General features: G+C 40.2%; 1 protein-coding gene across 1 annotated transcript in view; it reads right to left on the reverse strand.

The window, feature by feature from the left end:
- Positions 1 to 23,794, reverse strand: part of FBN1 (fibrillin 1) — a 146,730-nt gene that overhangs the window by 41,858 nt on the left and 81,078 nt on the right. Inside the window, exons 20-31 of the mRNA XM_026060519.1 lie at positions 23,052 to 23,102; positions 20,400 to 20,525; positions 19,347 to 19,571; positions 17,164 to 17,289; positions 16,941 to 17,069; positions 15,978 to 16,103; positions 15,719 to 15,844; positions 14,701 to 14,823; positions 10,383 to 10,508; positions 9,421 to 9,546; positions 933 to 1,055; positions 238 to 360 (exon numbers count right to left, since the gene is read on the reverse strand). Of these exons, the coding sequence (XP_025916304.1) occupies positions 238 to 360; positions 933 to 1,055; positions 9,421 to 9,546; positions 10,383 to 10,508; positions 14,701 to 14,823; positions 15,719 to 15,844; positions 15,978 to 16,103; positions 16,941 to 17,069; positions 17,164 to 17,289; positions 19,347 to 19,571; positions 20,400 to 20,525; positions 23,052 to 23,102 (1,530 nt within the window). The remainder of the gene's footprint in view (positions 1 to 237; positions 361 to 932; positions 1,056 to 9,420; positions 9,547 to 10,382; positions 10,509 to 14,700; positions 14,824 to 15,718; positions 15,845 to 15,977; positions 16,104 to 16,940; positions 17,070 to 17,163; positions 17,290 to 19,346; positions 19,572 to 20,399; positions 20,526 to 23,051; positions 23,103 to 23,794) is intronic.

Consider the following 23,794-nt stretch of genomic DNA (forward strand, 5'->3'; position numbering starts at 1 on the left):
TGCAGAAATCAAGCACTCTCCTCTGAAATAGCAACCAGTGTTGGGGAGCACCAGACCTAAAAGTACGCAATCCTCATCCTGTAATTGATCCACACTTTATATTCCAGCACAAAATCACAGAATTTACATTGTGGACATTAATGCACTGATATTTGTGTTTAATTTGTAATACTAATAAGCTTATCTGTCAGCTGGGTATTCAAGCATGGTACTTGTCTCATTCTTAAGAAAGCTCACCTGTACAAGTGAAGCCATCTCCAGTATAACCTTCTTTACACAGGCAACGATAAGAGCCCATTGTATTCTTGCAGTCAGCATGTGGGCTGCACATGTGCGTTCCATTGGAGCACTCATCCAGATCTTTAAAACAAAACAAAACAACAAAAAAAACCCAACATTAGTTAAAAAACACACCACTAATACAAACTTTAAATAGCGTATGGCACACAGAAGCTCTACTTTAAATAATCTTCCATAATAAAATCCAAACATATGTGGGGTCATCTGCCTGGAAAAGCAGGCACAGCTTATTTGCAATCCAGCAAAGCCGCCTGACAAGAAAACTGTGAGTGAAGAAGCCACAGGGCGCTCGCCAGGCTAAACTGCTTTCACAGGGAGTACCAAGAGACCTCTCCCCGCCTCCCATGAGCCACGAGCCCCCATCATGGACACACACTGTCCCTTTCCATGGTCTAGTCCATTTCCACCATCTCACAAGCCAAACAGGAGATAATGCTGATTTCACTGTTAGCATGGTGGAGAATTTGTGCTCCAATACACAATGTAAAATTGACCTGACAAGCATGATAAACATTTGTCTTCTCAATTTGTAGGTGTAGTATTGCTTTTCCAAAACTGCTGGGACTCAGTTTTGGTCAGACCTTAGAAATACATATTACTGTGCATGACCCTCACCTGTGCACGACCCTCACCTGTGCACTTGATGCCATTTCCAATCCATCCAGGGCTGCAGCTACATTTGAAACTTCCCGCTGTGTTTGTACATATGGCATGTCTATCGCAGTTATGGGCTCCAATTTCACACTCATTGATATCTGCAAAAACACGGATACGTTTGAAGAGCTTATGGATCAAACTTTCTCCTATCCAGATAACTGATACAGGAATTTCTCAGCAAAGACAATATAAACATGAAAGCAAGTTTGCATTTATTCATAACACGGCAGTTGCAAACGAAGCAGAAGAGAAACAAAATCACAGTGAAGAAAAGCAAACAAGCATTTAGCATACTTCAGACATGCCCTGGCCTACTATCGATTTTTCTGATAGGTACATAAAGCAACACCTCTGCTGCAGGTCACCCCAAAGCCCTGGTAACTTTTATAATGGAAGGAAGAAACTAATCACTTAGGGATTTCTCTCTCTCTCTCTCTCTCTCTCTTTTTTTTTTTTAACTGGCGTGCTCAGAAAGAGCATGAGGACACAGCCTTTGGGACTAGCATCCCCAAGGATTACCATGGCAGGTGTTCAGCATCCTGGGTTGTACGTCTTTCAAGCAGCTTTGCAGTCAGTTGTGGATCAAATTTGACAACTAAGAGCTGGTGTGAAGACCTGTGCTGCCCTGACAACAGAGACACACCACTACCATTTACTGGCTTGTATCCTGAACACATCTTAACATGTCTGAAGGACAGAAGGCAACTTTCCTTTCTGCCTACCCTGGAGTCCACGCAGAGGACTCAGGTTGCTCTGCAGTGTCTGGTTTGCTAAGAGGTCCTGGAGGTGACTCTGCTCCCTGGGGACTCCCGGAATGCCGTGCTCCACATCCGCCACCGTACTAGCAAGGATGCTGATGAATATCAGCGTGGCACCACCTGCAAACTCCTCCTAGGTTTATCCCCAAGCAGTTAAAGCCAGGTTCTGCTTTGCCAGAGATGGTGCACAAGGTGGAAGATGGGCTGTACCACTTTATTGAACACGATGGCTGATGGAAGCCAAGCTCATCAGGCATGCAATTTATTAAGAACTCAGCAAACCTAAACACAGTGGAAAAAACTCATCAGCCTAGCAGATAACAGACAGCAAGTCATCCAGTCTTCAACATATGCATTCTTGCCAGCATATTCTATTTCAACACTTGTATTTTCACCTTATTTTGATTCTTAAGCAATGTCAAAATGTATGCACACAAAAAAAAAACAACACTGAATGCCACTCTTCCGTGTCACAAAACAATATTAATGCCTCACATAAGCACTTGGAGAATATATAAACGGACAAAGCTTTCATAAATTACTACCGGTAACTAAAACAAAACCTGCAACAATTGTCTTACACAGCTGAACTGTGGATTTTACAGTGTTTTCTGTAACCCAGCTCTCTCTAAATGTGTTTTGGTTTTACCTCCATGCAGGATGTAAACTATCTAGAATTCACATCAAACCACTTAGTATTTATATCACTTTTTCTCAGCCCTTCCAGATGCCTTTACTATTACAGTAGGTCAGATCAACCTATTCTATACAGTACTGACGGAAAGGTCATGAGCTCGGTGTGATTCCACACACAAAACCCAGCTCAGCCCCCACTTGAGAAACCGATTAAGAAAGGGCATCGGCCACCAACTACAAATCATTGGGGTTCTCAGCCCCAAACCCAGAGACCTCAATTCACCTACTATGCTATCTAAAACCAATTAGCTCTTTAACGTGGGCAAGGGAGAGGAGCTATAGGGGAAAGTGTCCAGGTGACAATTTAGCCATTTCCTTCATGACCCTTTCTTAGGTCGTCTGCTGGCCCTTCTTTAGGCAGAAGGCCCATACATGCCCATATATGTATATGCCCACTATATTTTGTCCTTTCACAAAGGCAGCATGTGACACTGAGAAGCAGATAACATACATCTTACATCCTACAATTAAATTCTCAAGCCCAGTAATTGCTCAAACACACTGGACTTTTTTTTTTACGTCTATGCAGTGTAATTGCATCCAATTTTACTTTTCTGGTTTTCTTTCTAAACGAGACATAACTCTGAATCAAAAGTCCAGACACGAATATTCCCATAATTTTAATGCTGAAGTCTAGATACAGATCTAAATCTGGCAGCTGGAATCTACTATGAATAATGCAGACTGCACCAACAATCCCAAAAACATGCAAATGGACACTTACTTTTTAAAACTTAAAAAAAAGGGTCAAGAGCAGAGAATCTCAGAACATATTTGGCTTTAGCATATGCAGAAACTCTTAAGAAGATAACATCACCCTAAACAGGAAACTAGTGTCTGTTAAAAATCTTAAGGGTGGTCAGAAAAAAACTCATTTTGGCTTGGGCTGAAGGGAAAGACTAGAAAGAATTTCTAGAGGTCAGTTACAGTATACATTGACTTAAAACACCCAGGCAAACACTCTATATTTTAACCTTTACGTGCTTTTAAAAACCAAACTGTTAAACCACTGCTAACATTAAAATTGCAGTGTGTTTGATTATTTGATGCTTTGAAACATTCAAACAATCACATGCTTCCTTATACCCCTTGGAGCACAACAAAACAACCCAAAAGCCATCATCAGCTGAGATACTTCTGCCAAGAATTTTTTTTAACCACCAGCAAACACAAACAGAAACTTGCATGCAACAACTATGCGGCAATGAAGTCACGTGCAGACAAAACTTTAAGGCAATCCTAAAAATACTTTTTAGTTCCACATAAGTGCCCCTGGAGTGCAGCCCAGCTCGCAGTGACCCACTGACACCCTGAGCCCCGCTGCGCGTTCCCGCAGCCCGCGAGCCGACCGCATTCCCCCACGGCGGCCGTCTGTGCCTCCCGCTGGCTGGCTGGCACACGCACGTGAAAGCCTGGACTCTTTCGCGGGATGAAAATTGTGAGCACAAATCTATATTAAAGCAGGGGTATTTATAATGGGATCAACCTTCTCAGATATCATCCACCGAAATGCCATTCCACTTGCTTTGAACAAAATCCTGAAATCCTTCTCAGCTTTTATCCAGGGGGAAAAAAAAAAAAAAAAAAAAAGCAATGCTTTCAATGCTTTCTGCCTGGGTACAGATCAAGTAGGGAATGTAAAATGTGTTTCCTAATACTATCTACGCTTACAGGGATGTTGCAGGGCTTACTTCACTGATGCACGTAAAGTGCTTTCAGATACTTTGATGAAAGCTGATTGACGCATATAAAACACCATCACCAGCTTCACCCCAGACTTTACTTACTTTCAAAGCTATCTGCACTTAACTCAGATTTTGTTTTCCTATAATCCCTATTCTCTCCTTTCATCATATAACTGAGTTATAAGCCTAAATTTATTACATTGCAATTATTTCCAAGGCAAAAGAGATCTCAGACCAAACACAGTCCTGTGTAAACGGGGCAGTGAAATCAGTGGAATTTATGCCTGCTTATACTGGAGCTTAATATGGATTTATGCTGCCATAAGTATTGAATTATGACTTCACAGAATGAAACAAAAAGGTGAAGCTGAGCTCTGCAGGGGAAAATTAATTCAACATAAATATTTTTAATTAAGAGCAAGAGTCCAGACTGTGCTGTCTGCATGGCAGTACAAACAGTACTATCCTCTTCAAATAGCTCTATGTGTTTCGGTGTAATCATTTGAGGAGCAAGGCATTACTCAGTCTGAGTAAAGGTATCGCGCGACCCAAAAGAGCACGCAGAACGACACTGCACAGATCAGGGTTTTGCACCACAGTGGCCTGTTCCCATTGACTTCAGTGGGATTTTCATTAGAGTRAAGGAGTGAGTCACTGATTTATATCAGCCTTCCCCTTCTGCCTCAAGTACGAGGCTGTGACAAGCCAAGGAAAATAAAGACATTCCAGTGCGAGACTGACACTGCATCCTCAGCTGGTCCCATTGTGCCGCAGTCCTGCTGCACACATGTTCTCAACTGTGTAATTGCACAACTCCCATTAATACTAAGGGAGTTGTCTGCCTACAACAGATGAGAATATGCGTGATAAATAATATGCAGATCTGACATCATAACAATTCCAAGCGCTATGGGGAAAAAAAACTGTCAGTCACCTCAGTTTGTTGGCTCCTTCTGTTCTCTTCTCTGGACAATTTTTTTTTTCTCTCAAGCCTTTGGCAATTAATAAAGCGTCTCTCACATTAATCACAGAGGCACAAATTTTTAGAGCTGTGGATGTGCAGCAAAAATCCGTACTTCATATTCACCTGTGAGGCTGGCACTATGCTTGCAAACGTGGCAACTGGATGAAGGAAATACCAGTATGTGCAGAGTAAATCCCCAGGCAGTCTGTAGGTGTATCGTTAAAAATCAGCCAGAGAAGAGCACAGGGATAAGTCACTGTATCCTCGCCTACGCTGTGGGAACATCCAAGTCATTCCTCTGCATTGGAGCAGAACGAGAGTGAACAATAACCCATGAAAATTCACACATTCAGCACATGCTATGGAGGCCTCCAGGTACTCTCTGAACTACTCAAGTTTTCTGTTGAGTTTCACTGGGGCTTAGATAGTCCATAAGGATGCTAGTCAAAGTGTGAATTTAACTCAGGCTCTGCCTCTAAACCAGTACTCTTTGTCAGGAATTACGCAAATCCCCTAAGCATTTGCTGATTTTTAGATTTTTTTGGTGCACTCTGCGTATCTGTGCATGCTGTCAGGCTGAGGAGTCACTGGCATTTCAAGCCTGGGCCCAGTTCCCGCTGGGCAGGTCGTCTGGTGGAAGTCACGAGCCGCTTCCTCCTTACCGGGTGGCTGCCCGTGTGCTCGGGTGCGTAAAAGGAGGCACGAGGAGGAGATGGCTTTTGTAAGGGAGAAGATTGTGAATTTCAACTTAGTACTCATCTAGGTAGAAAAATATGTGGAAAAAATCCCCTATTCTGACCTCTATACCTGAAAAATTGTTTTCTCTTTCGGAATCACTCTTGGATTTTATTCACCATACCGCACCGTAAGCGCCTCTCAGAGTTTCACATGGGGCAACTCAGTTCTTTGCCCAATACCCATGCTTACGGCATCAGCCTGGGGCGCAGCGTGTTATTGCTGGACAGACGCCTACTCGCAACGCGCTCCTTCTGTAATACCCCCATTTGGTGGGCAGCATCTTAATATTATCATCTTTTGGTATTTGGCCTGACACAGCCAGCTCCCAACTTCATAAGGGGAAATATATTTGTTTCACTGATACCAGAACTCTCTTGTGCCATCAGACTGAGGCGCAGTATATTATTAATGGCCAGAAGCCAAAGGCAGGGGAGAAAGAGGCAAGCTTCAAAACGCAGCACATTGTACAAGCCACAAAATGTGACGGACCTGCTTCTGAGTGTAGATGACACGGCTCACCTCTTCCTTTCTTTCTCCAACCATTTTGCTTTGAGCCATGCAAGCACTTAGCAGCGTGCACTCACTATTCCTCTCTCCATAATCACCACCAGTACTGGATGACAGCAAGCAGTGCTGCGCTTTTTAACCCCATATCCCGCACCAAGGCCCCAGCAGGAGATCTTGCACCAGCCGTTCGCCGATCAGCATCAGGGGGGCCCTCACAAAAGCAGCAGGGCAGAGCCTGGCCCCGGCCCTCCCGCTCCCCGAGCCTGCTGGGGAGAAGCCCAGCTCACTTTTAGAACACCTCTATTTTTGATATGATGAAAATGAGGCAACTTCTGCCCCAAAGTTCACCTCACGTCCCAGCACAGCTCCAACGGGAACAAACAGGAGGGCTGCGCGCACAGCACTAACTGGCTAGGATGGATGGGGGAGGTCAGGGCAGAATTTGTTCCTCTGCAAAAATATTAGAACTAGTAAAGCTAAGGCTCTGTGTCAACAGTGAAATATTGCAAATTTACAGGCAATACTCCAGAGCGGTGATGAATCACAAAATGCAAATGCAAGTGCCAATACAGGATTTTGTCTCTGCACTAATACATCTATACTTTATTGACAGAAAAAGCAGAAACAAGACGTTTATCATAAAGCTGGGCAATCTGGAACTGGGATAGGGGAAAACACTGCAATCTCTTCTCTAGTGGCTACATACCATTGCCTGCGTACAAAAGTCTAAAATGAATTGCCCTAAGTCAGTCTTGCAGGAGTTTACTCTGTGAATGGAAATTAAACCATTTGTAGCACGTTACCTAGGAAACCTGCATCTACAATGTATATTTTTGCATAAAACATTTTAAAAATTTATTTTTGTTACTAAACTCTGTCCACATTCTTACCGAGAAGCAAGGCGGGGGGGGAACTAACATCTGTGTGGGATGGGAATGTAAGTCAGTGGGTGGATTCTGAATTGTGTTAAATGATTGGGGAAAAAAACATGTTTATTTGTTAAAATGGAAACAATCAGTAATGACAAGGGAGTTGAAATATTTAGACAAAACTGTAATGGAACCCAGAGGACATTATTTAGTTGTTCTCATGGAACAGAGAACCTCCCATTCAAAGCACTGTAGACATTCTTGTAATTTTTTTTCCAACAAGAGTTCCTAAAAACTGTGGATGCTTTTGATCTGTAAGACAAGAATTGCACCCTGGAGTCAAGGTGCTGTTGGTAGGGTCCCTTCAGAAGAACAGAGTTGAAGGATGCTCTCATGGGTTCCCATTACCTGGGCCTGGGAACTCTGGCCGTGGCACTAAGGCATGAGCCAAAATGGGGCGGGGAATTCAAAGGTCCCCACCAGTAGGTCAGGCTTTTTAAAAGCGAGTGTGTAAGAATCTGCAAACTGCAGCCACAGTGGGAACTGCATCTTATACTTTGGTCTCTACACCCAGTTTCTTCAGCATGAAACCAAGCTAGGAAGCTCCTGCTCTGCTCCCTTCCTTTCCTGAAGAGGTATTTAAATCCAAATGATTCTGGTAATTTGTTTCGAGTGTGGCCCCATCTTAGCTGTTTCAGCACAACTGATATTTCACCTTTTTGTCTTGAACCACCAGCCCTTTTCAAACAGTGAGCTCCTCTACAGCATCTGCTGTGACTAAGAGGTGTCCTGGTGGTTTTAGGAGTGACTGTGTTTTCTGGTGAGTGCCATCCTCCCTGTGACGCCTGCATGTAGCCAAGAAGAGCAGAAGCTGGGCTGAGGAAAAGATAAAGATGGTGGTGGGAAGAACACACAAGGCAGAGAGCATCTATCCAGAGGGCTGGGCTTGGCTCGGTAAGACAACCAGGAGGGAGAAATTTCCCTGCCTCTCTGTAAACAAAACAGTATTGCTTGGGACATTTGCCACTACCCTGTGTCACACGCTACCAAACTGGTGGCTTTTTCCAGACACTTTCCTAGAAGCCATACCTCCAATTCCTTCTTTGCCTCCAGGACCCCCCCCCCTTTTTTTTAAACCTTTCTGCCTTCTAATAGTTGCTTCACATTTCCTGACTGCTCCTGACTATCACTCATCACGCTGAGTATGATCGCTGTGCCATGTGTAACTGAGCAGCACAAGGGTTTTCAGGTCTAGAGAACTGAAGATCTTCACATAAGTTAGCACAGAAACAAAGAACATTGAAATGTTGGTCTACAGGGTACAATTAGGGATTTCTTGGATTCAGATCAGTTCATATGGAAGTCAAAGGCAGCTGTTACTAAGGCACAACCATTCGTCCAAGGTCCAATACACAAAGTACAACTCCAGCTCTTACATTGTTCTATGAGAGCTGTAAAAAAACAGCTTCATATATGTGGGGCACTTACAGAAGTATATTATTAACTCTGTACAATAAGGGCAGACTAAGAATCAAAGTTTGTCTCAAAAACATTGCCAAAAATGTGTTTACCCTAAGTCTACATTAAAAATTATATTAAACATATGTTTGCATTCATATTTTGGGCAAAGCCTAAGACTCTCAACACCTTGGCTTGAGATACCAGCACTAGGATTATTAATGTCACGCCTTCTGAGCCTGTATATTTGAACCTCATTTCTGTTAACTGGCAATACATGAAATAATGCAAATTCTGATTTTGCTGAAATATGTCAATATAATGTAGTTGGGTAGCTGTACTGTTGCCACTTTGCAAAAATTGAAAATACACTTTAGCACATATTGCAAGCCATTTGTATTTGCCAAAACAACAGTTGGAATAGATACCTGTTATTTGCATGCATAGTATACCATTAACTAATCCAAATCCTCTGTGGTCCTCAGTAGTCTGACAAGTTACAGCGAATAACTTGTTCTGTTCTCTTAGACCAACAACAATATGATAATAAGCCCAATTTTGCTTCCAGTCAACACTTTGTCACTTGTTTCAATAGCAGCAGCAGCAGACTGAACGCTACACCACAGAAGTTCAGCAGAACACAAGCTCAGCAAATTTGGATAAGAAATATAACATTTAACACAAATAAGTCAAAAGACACACAGTTAGAGGACGTTTTGAATGCCAGAGAAAAGAGCATGCAGAATCACAAGTTTAACTAAAGGTTGATTATTAACTTTAAAACATACCTGTGCAACCAGTTGTGCCTTTCTTGCCTGAATATCCCATATCACAATGACAGATAAAAGAGCCTTTTGTATTTTCACAGGTTCCACTCAGACAGATGTTTGGATGTAGGTCACACTCATTAACATCTAAGAAAACATAGTTTGACATTTATTTAATAAAATTCTTAGAAATAACTAGCAGAGTCTCTGAGGTATGATATTTTGGTACAAAAATGGGTCTACATATGCAAGCAGAAAACTAAATAGGTTAGGATGTAACACTGCCATATTATCATACCTTCATTAACACATCTTTAATTCCAGCTTTCCTTAAAATATAGAGACTCAAATTCAATGGTATTATCCAAAGAACGAATGTCTATTTGTTCTTGCTTTCTATGTATACATATGTGTGCGTACATTTATATATGCATACACACACACACACACACACGCATACATTATCTAGTTTTGCACAGTCCTTTCTCCTCACAGACGCTCCAGATTTTTAGTTTAAATGTGAATATTTGTTTTTGAAGTCACACTGCTCCTTGACTCCCATATTTTGTCCTACTGACGTACAGCACTCACACATAGTTTTGTCTTATTGAGAAGTTTAAATCAGCACTGGTGATCTATCTTGCTAAAAATTTTCCACAGTGTCACCCACTAGTAGTTCCCTTCTGCAAACCCTCTGTGATCGGAGCTGCATAAAAGCTCGCTGGAAGAGGACCCAAAGAAATGACTCTATAAATCATCCTGTTTGCATCCCAATTTGGCCTGGGGCTCTACAGGGACATACAGAGATTACATCTGCATTTGATAGATACAGGCTGTGCAGTGGGGCTGTTCCCATCGTCTGGTGGCCAAGATAAGGTGCAAGAGCAATGCTTTTCAAATATTGTTTGCCTACTTGGAGGTAGTGCCTTAATGAATCTTTTTCCTTAGTTAAGTCAGATTAAGAAAGATGTACTTTCACTTGCCTATGCAAGTCTTCATGTCTTCAGACGCCATGAATCCGTCGTAGCAAAGACACCTGTATTCTCCTGGAATGTTTGTGCACTGGCCTCCATCACAGATGTTAGGATTATCTTCACACTCATCAATATCTACAAGGAGAAGTCAGATTAATACATGTTTTAGATACGTTAATTTTACGAGATGCAACCAACCATTTTAATACTCTGATAAGCATAAAGATGAAATCCTTGCAAATAACTGAACAGTACATTGCAAAATTATCTTGATGGGTAGGCTCCCCATCTCCTGGTAAAGTCACTGGCAAACATTACTTTCTGACTCCAATGGGAGCAGGAACCAGCATTGTAGGTATAAAAGTCATTGACAGAAAAAAAATACAAAGTCTTTGTCACACCACATGACCACATACTTTGGAGATCCTTGGATACAGTCCATCATTGTTGATACCAACGGAAGTTCTGAAGTTAAATTCAGTGACAAAAATATCAGACTTTACAGAGGTTAAAAATGCCATTTTACATGCAGAATACCTCTATAAGCTTTAAGGGTTATGACAAACTTGAAACACAGAGTTGAGCTCATGATGGGAATGATTACAATACAAACATTTATTTCACTAAGAGATTTTATGTTTTCTTAGCATTTCAGCTTACTGGCTGGCCCAGCCATATACTTACATCCTCTAGCATGTAAAATGTTTTGTCAGTTCACAAAATTGGCCATCACTAATTGGGACTGAGTTGCAGAAACAGACACTATTATATTAATGTAGCCATGCCTTTCAAAGTCCTGGGGGTTATGTTAGTGTTTCTTAACTTTCATAAAACTCCTAGAATCTTCCTGTGTCAGCACCAACGTATACCAGCAAGAACAAACATTAAAAACTCTGCGTAGTGATTCCATGGGAAAAAATCATCACAAAAAGGACAAGATTCAAGAACACCCTCCGAGACAAAGGATGTAACTCATTACCAGACTGGTCTATTGTGGATTGCAGTAATTATGAGCTGCAGAAAATGAACTCACTTTAAGTTAAAATCTTATGTTCATTATTCTTCTATATTTCTAGCAGCTAGGGTTTCTGTGGCTATACAACTTCTGCAAGGAGGAAGGCTGATCAATCCCTGTTCATCTTAACGAGCAAATAATGTTGGCAAGGACATTAGCCTGGAAATGTTAATTTACAATAGAATTTGAATTAACATGCAAAATTAAGCTCTAGAAATGGGATAAGAAGAACAGAAATAAGGAACTTTATTTACTAACTTGCCACTGTACTGATTTCACAGCTAGAGGAAAACCAGCTGACAAAGAACCTGTTGTTTCTCCTAATTGAGCTGATTATTTATGCATAACCTCACCAATTCAAACCTGACCTACTACTGAACTGAACAGAATTCTTACCAGTTGAATTATCAAGAAATATATTCCATAATGGCTTTTAGCCATGTGTGATGTTAAAGATAAAAGACATGTTCACATAAAGAAAAAACTGAAAATGTGAAATATGTGTTTCACATACTCAGGTCACAGTGCTACTAAATCATGTACAGTGTACAAGCATACAACACAATAAAAACAGACACTGACTAGCACAATGACTAGAAAATGTTACAAAATACTTTTTTCCTTATTTTTCACTAAATTTGAGAATAGGCCACAATTTTGGCATGCAGATTTTGAATACTCATCATATATTTATATATTCAATTAACATCATTTTTAGTATCTAAAAGGGCGGTGAAGGTTACATATCACATATCTGGATATATTCTTAGGTATATTTTGACCTGACATTCAAAGGTGTCTGGCATTTTCTGCTCTCAATGCATGACAGACATGCAGATATATAGCTGATATCTGGCTATGCAAACTGAAGGAAAAACAGCTGACTAGAATTTAATCACCATTATTTGTACTCACAATTAATTATAGCTACAATCTTTTCTGTATATGCTCAAATAGATCTGTAGTAATACTGAAAATCAGATATTTCATCCTTCAGATCTCAAATATTGACAATATTTCTACTTAATAGGATTTTATTCATTGTCATATTTTATTAAAAAAATCCAAGTCACATATGGTAAACAGGAAACACCACAGTTTCTCTATAAGTATAGAATTATAATACTACCAAATGGCTTTTGAAAAGTGCGTAAAATTGATCTTTTAGATTTGGGATAACAACCTGTCAACCCATCACACTAGTAGCTCTCCACAGATGCAATAGTGTGGTTTACACTATTGAGCTTTCAGCACTGTGTTGGACTGTAATTAGTCTTTGGCATTAAGTACATCAATATTCCTACTGAAGTCAGCAAACTTGTTTAAACATGCTTACATGTTGGCTATTGCATCCAAGCCTTTCTAATGAGAGAGTATGAAAGTCAATAGGTAACAACAATTAATAGCTGGCCTATGAAAGAAATTCTGTTTTTCAGAGTCAAGGCTGGATATAAATGTGCAAAAAATCATAATGCTTTCATGTCACTCACTCAAGTAAGATCTGACTACAGACTTCTATGGACATGTTTATGGTCAAGTTAATATGTGCTTAAAAACACTGACAGCCCATCCCCTCGCCACAGGTGGCAATTCCCTTCCTTGCCAGAGAAGGCAATTGATTTTTTGCCTTCCCTTTTAACTTTGAAAAGGGAAGGATACTAGTTTTCTAGTTCCAAAGTTTTTAGTTTAATATGTGGGAGGGTGCTCTAACTGATCCACTCTGTTCTTGGGTTTAGGGATGTCTCTGAGTAGCCAAGGGCAAGTGGGGGTAAAGCAGAATAGGAATGTTTCTAGTTAGTAGACCTGTGATCCCCAAGACTGCCCAAATATACACTTGGCTCATTTGCTTCCCAGTCAAGCCAAGAAGATGCAAACAGAAAAGTGGCTCAGAGGCCCCCTTCTCAGCCTCTCCTCCCTTCCCTCTTATGTACATCATCTCACAATGCTGTCACTTGGATTCAGATTTTGATCACTGAACAATTTTGATCAAATGGGTTTTTTTCGCATTGAAAAAGTACCCAAAATACCAACGTTGGCAAGCTTTTGTATGAACTTGCCTTTGCTAGAAACTTGACCTATTCCTGTTGCTAAAGCAAACTATTTCTAATCTAAATATTTTAGGTTTTGATATACTTATTATCAAGATCAGTCAAACGTGCACTTTTCTAGTTGATTTCTTCCTTTGAAAGAGGGTCAGATGCTTGCTGAAGATTGGCTACTTTACAGCACTCTGTAAGCCTGCAATGGGGGGCAAACTGAATTTAACCATGCTTTAAGGCTCTTTCATCCTGTTGGAATGGTAGTGAGTGGCCTCAGGGTAAATGAGACCCTGGTCAGAGGTCTATAAATATTTACAAATTCTAAATGGGAGCTCTCTCTATTAACTCAGTATAGAAAACTCTCCATTTGTTAAACTATAAAGGCAACTCTATTCCAAGGGATTAACCCTGTTAGATTTCTCATGCTCTTCAAGGAGCTCTTGGATGGAATTGGCAAACAGCTGGCAAATATTCACATGCCTCAACGGACCAGCGGTTGCGTAGCAAGAAGTAAGAGAAAAGGAGAGCAGAATTATCCTTCCAGTAACCTATGTGGAAATCACCGAGTACAATGACTTACTCAGTTTATAAGTCCCAGACTCCCAAAGGAGAACACTCGGCAATTAAACAGCTCTGAGAATTTTCTCACAAACCCTGTTTAGAGTGCAAGAGAGCTGCTTCCTAAGAAAGATTCATACTCTTCAGACTTCAGTTCGTGTGAAAATCATTCAGTTTTAAACTAATGCAGAATACTTGCATTTGGCTAAACAAACAATTAAAATAGGAATCTTCTTTCTCGCTTAGGAGCAGATGCCACATGACCACAGAACAGGACAATCTGCTCCTTTCTCTAGCAAGATGACATTGTGATGATGATGATGATGATTCTTTCCATTGACTTCAACATATTTTGGACCTGGACTTAACACAACACCTTAAGCGAAAAAATTTATCTCCTACTACCAAATCATTGCCTTTTGTTACTATACTCAGAATGGACTTCTACCCCTTTTGAAATAATGAAGGTTAAATTATCAGCAGGAAGGATACTCTATTCCCTTCAATGCAACTCAGCCTGCACCTGTGAAATTCTATACTTTGGAGATGCTGACTTTAGAAACAAGAACTTCATCTATCCTTCCATACATTAATTACATAATTTCTATTTTCACAGGGTATTTGTTATAACAGCTTTAATCTTAAAAAGACGGCCCATTTTAAAAATATTGAAATAAACCCATTTCAGTAGAAAAGTCCCCCAAATCTCTCTTACCAGTGCATGTCCTGTGGTCTGGCATGAGTGCAAAGCCTTGTTTACAGCTGCATTCATAGCTGCCCTCTGAGTTTGTACAGAAGTTCTCACAGCCACCATTCATTATGCTGCACTCATCAATATCTAAAACGGAGAAAATTGGAGTTAAAATCCATAATACCTCTTTCTTTAAAGCACATTTCAAAGACACACTCTGAGTCACCTTTCCAAAAGGGCATCAATCCAGCCTCCACGCTAGCACATGGATTTTTACACACTCCTTGAACATTCAGGTGTTTGCAAATAGGGGCATTGGGATGGATGTCAGACAAATCAGAGAGGCAAGGAGATGAGATTATCTGCAGTTCTCTTTCTACACAAAATAGTACCACTGCTGGGTTACCACTATCACAGAGGCAACAAAATTATTTGTAGGGATCGAGGAACAAAATTATTTCATATGCAGGATTAAAGCTGGCAGATTTTTGCAAGCATTTTTTGGGACACAAAACCTTGTACGCAAATGAAAGAAAAGAGTGCACAATAGGTGATTCAAACTGTTTTTTTAAGAACATGTGGCTTTAAGGAAAAAGTTAACAAAAAGGCCCTACATTTGAGGCTATTACAGATGAAATTAAGAAAAATTCAATTGAGCCACATGATCTGATTCCACGGTCTGTCAGGAATGTTGATTTTTAATAAAATATAGAACTCAGGACTTAACAAGCTATTCCCTCTTTAGTGTTAAAGTCTTGGGTAATCTAAAATAGTATGCTATTTTGCATGTCATGATTGATTTAATAGAGAAAGTAAGCTAGTACACAATTAACCAAAGCATTGTATAACTTCATTCTTCTCAAGTAATGGACATGCACACTTTGCTTTTGCGCATACTGCTCTGACAGACTGTACTAGATTTTTGAATCACAGTTATTTTATTAGAACTAAAAATGTCTTTACATAGCTATTAAAAATGAGATAATTATTTGCATTTTATCTTCCCCATTCACAACAGATCACGTGTAGATTTTGTCCTTACCAATACAGTATAATTTGTCAGGTGTGGACTGATACCCAGGGTTGCAAGCACATTGATATTTTCCAATCAGGTTGACGCAATGTCCATTTCGGCACAGGCTGGTGCTTAGGTCACATTCATTAATGTCTGTTTCAAAAGAAAGAGGTACACACTTTGGGTCTATAGGGAAACAATGCTAAAGCAAACATTGTAAGTGCATGCACAGCACAAGGCCAGTACATAAAGTGTGCACAATACCCATTTTGCCTGCACGTCATACCTATACACGCAGAGATATTTGGCGAGATGTGATGACCTGGAGGACAATCGCACCGAAAGCTTCCCTCTGTGTTGATGCAGGTGCCACCTCGGCAGAGAAGGGGATTGCGCTGACACTCGTCGATGTCTGTGAGAAGGGAACACACGTCACTGCAGGGGCCAGAGCTGTCCCACAACAGCAAACCCGAGGACACCTGGGCATCTGACCTCTTGTGAACACATCCATGCAGCTTCTCCTTACCCAAGCCCTTCTCCAGCTGCTGACTCTGCTCCCTCTCCAGACCTCACAAGACAAGCTCTCCTCCCACGAACCTGACCACACACTCTGACAAAGGCACAGGATTGCTCCACATTGCCCTGTGCACGGCCCCTTGAGGCCCCTCTCCACTGCCCTACCCGGCTCCAGCCCCACATGGACACATTCCAGGGCAAGTGACCTCCAGGCAGACGTTCACTTCAGACAGAGAAGTGGGATGGGCTAGCTGGATAATACAGACCCCAAGAGAACAAGATGGCTTTTGAGTGTGTAGAGTCAGGCTCAAGCCTGCTCTAAGGAAGGACCATCGCTTGCCTCCCCCTCCATTCCTGCTGAGACCCCCCCCTTCCTTTCTTATACAACCTAAAACTGTTCACTGGAAGGTCTTCACTGGAAGGTATTTCTTTTGTTTGTTTTTTTGCTTATTTTTTAAGTGTTAAGATCTTTCTGGATGGCTTTTGCAACTGTCCACTTTCCAGAAAAATTCACATTGCAGTTTCAAGTCACAGCATATCTCTGAGGCTCTGATTTATATAAGAATTTTTTTCTGCCTTGACCAAGCCCTTCTCTCCCCACAGTCTGCTCCCCATCACGGTGCTGTCAGCCCAGTTCAGCTTCAATCAAGCTTTTAAAATAACCCTAGCGCTTCACAAAACTAAAGCATACATAGACCAGAGATGTGCAATAGAGACTCTATTAAAAACATACCCATGCAGTTTTTCATCATCATAAATCCACTTTCATAGCCTTCAAAACAGTCACATCTGAAGTCCCCAGGAGTATTGACACAGATGCCTTGGCCACAAAGGTCAGGAGAGATGCGACACTCATCAATATCTGTAACACAAAACAACATTTGCAGTGTTGTCAAATCAGTTCAGTTTTTCCTCTTCCAAATCAAAATTATGAGACACACATCTATGCAGTTTACCTGTGCAATTTCTTTCTTCCGAATCAAGGGCAAATCCACTATCACATCTACACTTAAAACTGCCAATGGTGTTTCTGCATTTTCCATGGGTACAAAGACTGGGGACCATTTTACATTCATTGATATCTAAAAATGAAACAGATAGAGGATTAGGCGTTCAGTCATCAAGTAAGCTAGCAAAATATCCTTCCAAGAAGGACGGGTTAGTAAAAATCTAAATTCTGCAATAAGAAGCCAACCATAATCATAAATGCAACTTCCCACAGCATAGTGACAACCATTATTAAGCAACTACATTATGATCTTTAACTAAGTATTTCAGAAGAGCTTTACAAGGAGGTAAAATCTTTAACCGTATCTGACAAAATCACATTTGGGGAAACAAATGTAACAGGGTATTCAATTTTCATTTGAACATACACCTCTTTCTCTTACACTAATGGAAAAAAGAAAAACCTGTGGAGGCAAAAATGCCACACCAAATTCAAAGAATTATTTGACAATTTATGGAAAAACCTGAACCAATTTACCTATTTATAAATGCTTAGATCAGTTTTCTTCTTTTGATCTTAAGGATACACAGGAAACCCTGAATTACAGTAAAAGGGCTGGGACGCTCAGGGAATATTTTCAGAGTGAATGTGCATAATGTGTTGCTGGGAAATGGGCATTGCTCTCTTTGAGCCAGTAAAATAGTGATGGAGCAATCAATCACATCTGTAATGCAAATGCAATTAAGGTTCTAAGGAAGACTGTTCAATGCAAGGTTATTCAAGTACTGCACAGACTTCCTAGCTCTCCTCTTCCAAGCCCACAACTGCAAAGAGGGAGTCTCTGAGAAACAGAATGAGACACTGGGAATGTAAGAGTTTGACACCATACTCCCTTTACAAGCCATGTTTCTCACTCCCCTTAGCATACTCTCCACACCTTTAACAGCAGAGACATATGATGTTACCACTTCATACAAAAACACAGCACAAAAGAACATTGCTGACTTCACAGGTCATTCTTTCTCCTGATAATCACCCCTCCTTTTGGGGAGCTTTGTATAAATTGATACTGACTTTCACCTAATCACCAAAGCAGACACTGTGTATACCAGCGAAACTGCCAAGAGCACTTTCTGCCATAAAACAGTAATATCTTCTTCCTTTGTCTTGTCAGATCTGATCCACAGCTAACTGAAGTCAATGGTAAGATTTCGGTGGACAGAAGATCAAGACTACAAGGGCCAAGGGAGCTTCCAAAAGAACTACTCTATCTGAGAGTTTCTGATAAAATATGTGACTCCTATGAGTCACAGAAAATATAACGAGCATAAATAAAAGCACATGTCACAATTCTTTATGGATAATTAATGCCTTAGCAACTGTTTATAAAAACTAAGGCTACCAACAACAATTGTCACTTTTATTTATATTTTCCCCTCCAATCAAACTTCAGAATGTTTAGTTTTGGGGTAACTGGCTTTCTTTAAAAATATTCACACCCATTTGCGCTTCTGATACTGTCTGGCTTATTCCCACTGACAGCCCAGAAAGGCGGCTTTCAGCGCAGGATGCTAGGGTGTCACTGTGTGATTCCCGTTAATGCTGGAAATTTACCAAGCACAGTCATAACGAGCCTTAGTTTACAGTAAATCCAATTCTGCTAATTTGAGCTACCACCCTAGAAACATTTTTCTCTACTAACCTACTACCTCCACAAGAAATTCCCAAATTATTCACTCTTCCTAGCTTGCCCCACAACAGAATTGAAGTTAGTGTACTCTGCACAGGGGTGCCCTTTTGATACATCCAAATTTGACTGCTCAGTTTGTTCCAGTTCATGCATTATGAGGTTCCAGGTTTTCAAAGCTATTTCATCAGCCTCATATGCCATCACATGCATCGTGGGAGACAAAGTCAGGGAAGCGGAACAATTTAACCTCTCTAGCAGAGACACAAATTTAGTCTTTTGGAGCTGCAATATTCTGTGGGTTTTGTGATACAAACTAAATGAGCTGTGTTTCATTCTGGCATTAATTTCCATGAAATCTAATGGGATTTTCAAGTGTGTCTGAAGGTTACCAAAGCACCTAACTATCAATGAAATCTTCAAACCCACAGGAACTTACCAAGAAGAGTAAAAGAAAAAGCCAGCAGGATTTGGTGTCAATGAACCACAAAAACATTACATACCTTTAGAGAAAGGTTTTCCAGTTATCTCTATTTTAGTAGAGAACCCAGGTCCTCTTGGACAAAGAGCTTCATACTCAGGTGATCCTTTCAGAGGACACTCCTCGCACTCAAATCCCCACGCTGCACCCACTGAACAGCAGCAAGCATCCATTCGGTGTCGGCCTGGTATTTGTAAGGTGCATTGCTCATCTTCGTGCCGCAGGTAGCAACTCTCCAAGCGAATGTCTGTTGGGCAATTGAACAATATGTTGAGAGAGAAAGAGAGAATTTAGTTCACTGCAGAGGAATCCCTTTCCAAAATCCCTTCACAGGACAGTTTGCTACATATCTTTGTGGACTCAGAGGAACGTACCAATGACATTGTGTAGATCTTAACAGCAAAATATTAATTCTAAACTCTGAAATTAATATTTACAAATGAAGTCATTTTAAAGTTTTTTGTAAAATGGGGCTCAACATCTGAAGTAAATTTTGGATCAGGAGAGGGCTTTAAGCATGACCAGCTTATCATACCTGTATAAGGCCCCTTAATTACTACAAGCTGCGTCTCATCCTGAGAAAAATGTTGTGCCTTTAGTGTTATAGAAGGACAAACATGGTTTGGATGGAAGGTGGACAGCATACAAAACTCACACATTTCTGTTGTACTCACCAGTCAAGAAATACAGCGTGGCCAGAAACATTACAGGCTTCCTCACATCTACAAGCCCTGGTCTTGGCCCACCTCCTTTCCAACCATGGTGACTTTGGTGGGACTGCCAATAAAGAGTGCTAAGAGCACGGATGAGCTATAGGGTTTAGTAAGATGAACAGTTTGGAACTAAACCAGTGCTGTTCACCAGCTAGCAGATGGTGATGGACTTTGGCCACTACCACTGGAATTTGCTCATGTTCCAGTTGAACTAAATTCATGTCCTTGATCGACTCCATTTGAAAGTGATCTATGCAGAAAAAATCATTTTCCTTACTGGTAAGAAAACATACAGTGCAAATGTTGCTTGTCACATAGCTTTGATTTTCCCTAGGAGACTTGTAAATGGAATTAATACCTACCAAGACATGTCCGTCCAGAAGCATCTAAAGTCATTCCACTGGGGCACTGGCAAACAAATGATCCCAAGGTATTGACACATTGCCCGTTTGTACAAACTCCTGGGAACACCTCACATTCATTTACATCTATTTCCAAACAAAATGTGAATAAAAGTAATCACTAGCATGCTAAACACCAACAAATTGGAAAAAATATGAGCATTCTAATATTTGTGTTTTAGGATAAAATACGAAACCAAAGCAGTTTACATGGGCTGACAAAATTCCAAACATTTGGGATTTCCTATGCAAGTCAGCCAGAACAAATTAATTAAAACTGCTTCTGATTAGAAATATTAAGTGTCGCTACTTGCCATTCTTACATGGATTGAAATCCAATTCAAAAGTAACAAAAAAGGAGGGGGACTGAAAAAAATTTCAATTTCATTACGGGCCAGATTTTTAAAGTACACGGGCAAAGAAAGATGAAAGCAAGCACATAATGAAATTATGCATTATTCCCATGAAATTAAACTATGCTGTTTTTAAGTGTTTTTGAAAGTATTATCAGGCACACCTCTGCATTTCTGGACACTAACATCACCTTTGAAACCTGGCCCTTAAGTTTGTCAGCAATTAGCAGCTTTATAGATTAAAATAAATACCTTATCACTACACAGAGTTTAACTTCATTAAGTAGATTATCTTTCTATATTTAAATGGTAGATTTGGCACTTTTTGGTATGATAAACAGGAAAGGATTACCTGATTATCTGTAGTAGATTGGCCTGAACATAAATAAACAGTTAGCAATATAAGTACAGGGTCCTCCCACCAGTGTCTTTTATGAAAGGCATACGCTTCGCAACTACCTTTAGGAAAAAGCCTCCAGCATTAAATTAAGGCCCAAGATGAAACATAAAAGTCAGAAGAAAATAATAAGAAGAAATTAGAAGGAAATGACTCTGGTAATCAAAACTGAACACTCATTTTTAGGGAGTGATCAAGAAGCTGGCAGCTTAGATTCACTAGGCTTCTAAGCAAACCCCCTAGTGCGAACAGACTATCTGCAACTGTTAAACTTCATGGAGCAGGGTGGACAACAAAAGTAGGGTGGACATCAGTGGCCTCTGCACTTGAACAGACACTATTAATAAAAGCCCCATATTGACTGGAAGGCAGGAAGCCTATGGACTATCTGAAACAGTTCATAGCTGGTGAACAATATTCCAGTTGACAACTCCAGGGCTCACCCGTAAACTAGAGGAACGCTGCCAGTTTAGTTTGCTTATTTCCTTGCACAAGGTCCATTACTCATTTTACATGGGCTGTGTATGGGAGAACTGAGTATCACCTTTGGGGAACTAAACTTACTCCCTCGTCCTGTTTTTCACTTGCCAGTAAATTTCCTAGAGCTCTTCCCCCGTCTTGAAAAATGCTTACATTGGTTGAAACCCAAATACTGTGCCAGTATGCTAAGAGCAGGGGAAACTACTCTGAAAAATCTGGGGCTATCCAGGTCCCATTGAAATGAGAAAGATTAAAGCATGTAATAGATGTAATCTGAAGTGCTGGTAAAGGAAATGCTGAAAACAGTTATGTCTACGTCTTGGAAGGATAAACTTTCCATCCCAGCAGTGTTGAAAATGTTCTAAGACTTTCCTTGTGAATAGAGAGAGGTGGGGCCACTTTTTTTTTTTTCTTTTCTTTCACTTACACACTCCAGAAAGTGTTGCTGAGGTCAGATAAGTTATGTACAGTGGGTCTGCAGCACGGACGTGCCAAGGTATTCAGTCATCGTTTGGAAAGCAAAGAATATGTGTGAGGGTGTTCCTCTTTATTTTTTTTTGTTTTATTTTATTTTTTGTTAAGGAAAAAAAACAATGTTTCTTTATGGAAGCTACATATGGGAGTAATTTTTAAAAAATATTTTAACTGCAGTGTCATGTCAGATGTTGTCAGTCAGGATGACCCACAGCAGTTTGAGACTCTCTGAGCTTCTGCGTATTATGGAAATATGCAGTACTTTGCCAGGGGTTCAAATCAATTCAAATGAAGATGAAATAGGGTGGAACCTTCAATTCTCACAGAATAATACATAGCCATCTCATACTGAGCAAAAAGCTACACATTTTAAAAATGTTCAATGTTTTCTTTAATCCAAGTTTAACTGTGTCCTGATGCCCTTTTTCAATAAAGCAACTAAAACTATGCTTTGGAACATGTCTGATTTAATGTAATGTTACATGGATGAAAGCCAAAGTTAAGAAAAAACCTTCATGTGATATATATTCTTTAAACATTCTTCTTCTAAAGCATACTAATGGCTTGTCATATCATTGTATCAATAATGCCATGTTTTATTGCATATATAAGATGCATATTTTGCCCAAAGAGCTTACTCAGTTAATAGTATCTGAAAAGAGAGAACCGTCTCCTTATACACATAGACACTATTTGCAAGTGTGTACTTTGAGATAAACTGTGAGTATGTAGGAATGTTAAACAAACTGAAACCAAATTCATCACTGACACAACTCTAATGAAGTCAAGGGAATTACAAGAGGTAAGAATTTGGCGTAGCGTCCCTCTGTGCTAAATTAACCACTTAAATCAAAACACTAGCATTTTTTTCATTCAGGTTCTGATTTATGTTAAGGCAACAATAAATACCTTCACACAATGTTCCTCTTATTCTTGAATATCCCTTTTGGCATATTGGGTCTGTAAAACAAACAAAAGTGAACTTTTAGAATGCTACAGTCCAAAGATTGCCGTTAACTTATTGTGCAAAAATGATCATGTGAAATATTATTTAGAGTTTATTGGTGTGAGAAGTCTGAGTGCTTAGACAATCTCTCGGTATTTTCTCAAATAATATTTCTGAGACAAGATGGGCAACTCTATAAACTATGTAAAGTGTCAGCCATTATCATCTTTTGCTTCCATTGTTTCTTAGCTAGCTAACCCAAAAGTGGTTATATCATTCCTGCTTCACTTAAATCAATTAATTCATTTAATTTCATCACAGGACATTACAGCCACATTTACCACTGATGGAAGAGGATGAATTCTACTAAGATGTGAAGGATGAATTTTATTAAAGACTTGAGGAAATTAGCAGCTTTCAGCCTATAGAAATAACAACACACACATTTCTGGGTACATGAGCTCATCCCACAGTTCAATCTAGTTGTCAAGTAAATATGCAGAGACCTCAACCCATTTCTTGATCAACCATATGATTCTCTAGGTCATCAGTTAATCTACAGAGTATAATAACAAAGGCTACTCCCTCTCCTCCCTCCATTACCACACCAAGATCCATTTGTTGCAAACATTTTCTTGGAAGCTCTGGGGAACATGCATCTACTGCTACATCATTAGGAACTCTAGAACACTAATTATGAGAAACC

This window comes from Apteryx rowi, unplaced genomic scaffold (genome assembly GCF_003343035.1).
Source record: "Apteryx rowi isolate R43461 unplaced genomic scaffold, aptRow1 scaffold_17, whole genome shotgun sequence".
In the NCBI taxonomy this organism is placed as follows: domain Eukaryota; kingdom Metazoa; phylum Chordata; class Aves; order Apterygiformes; family Apterygidae; genus Apteryx; species Apteryx rowi.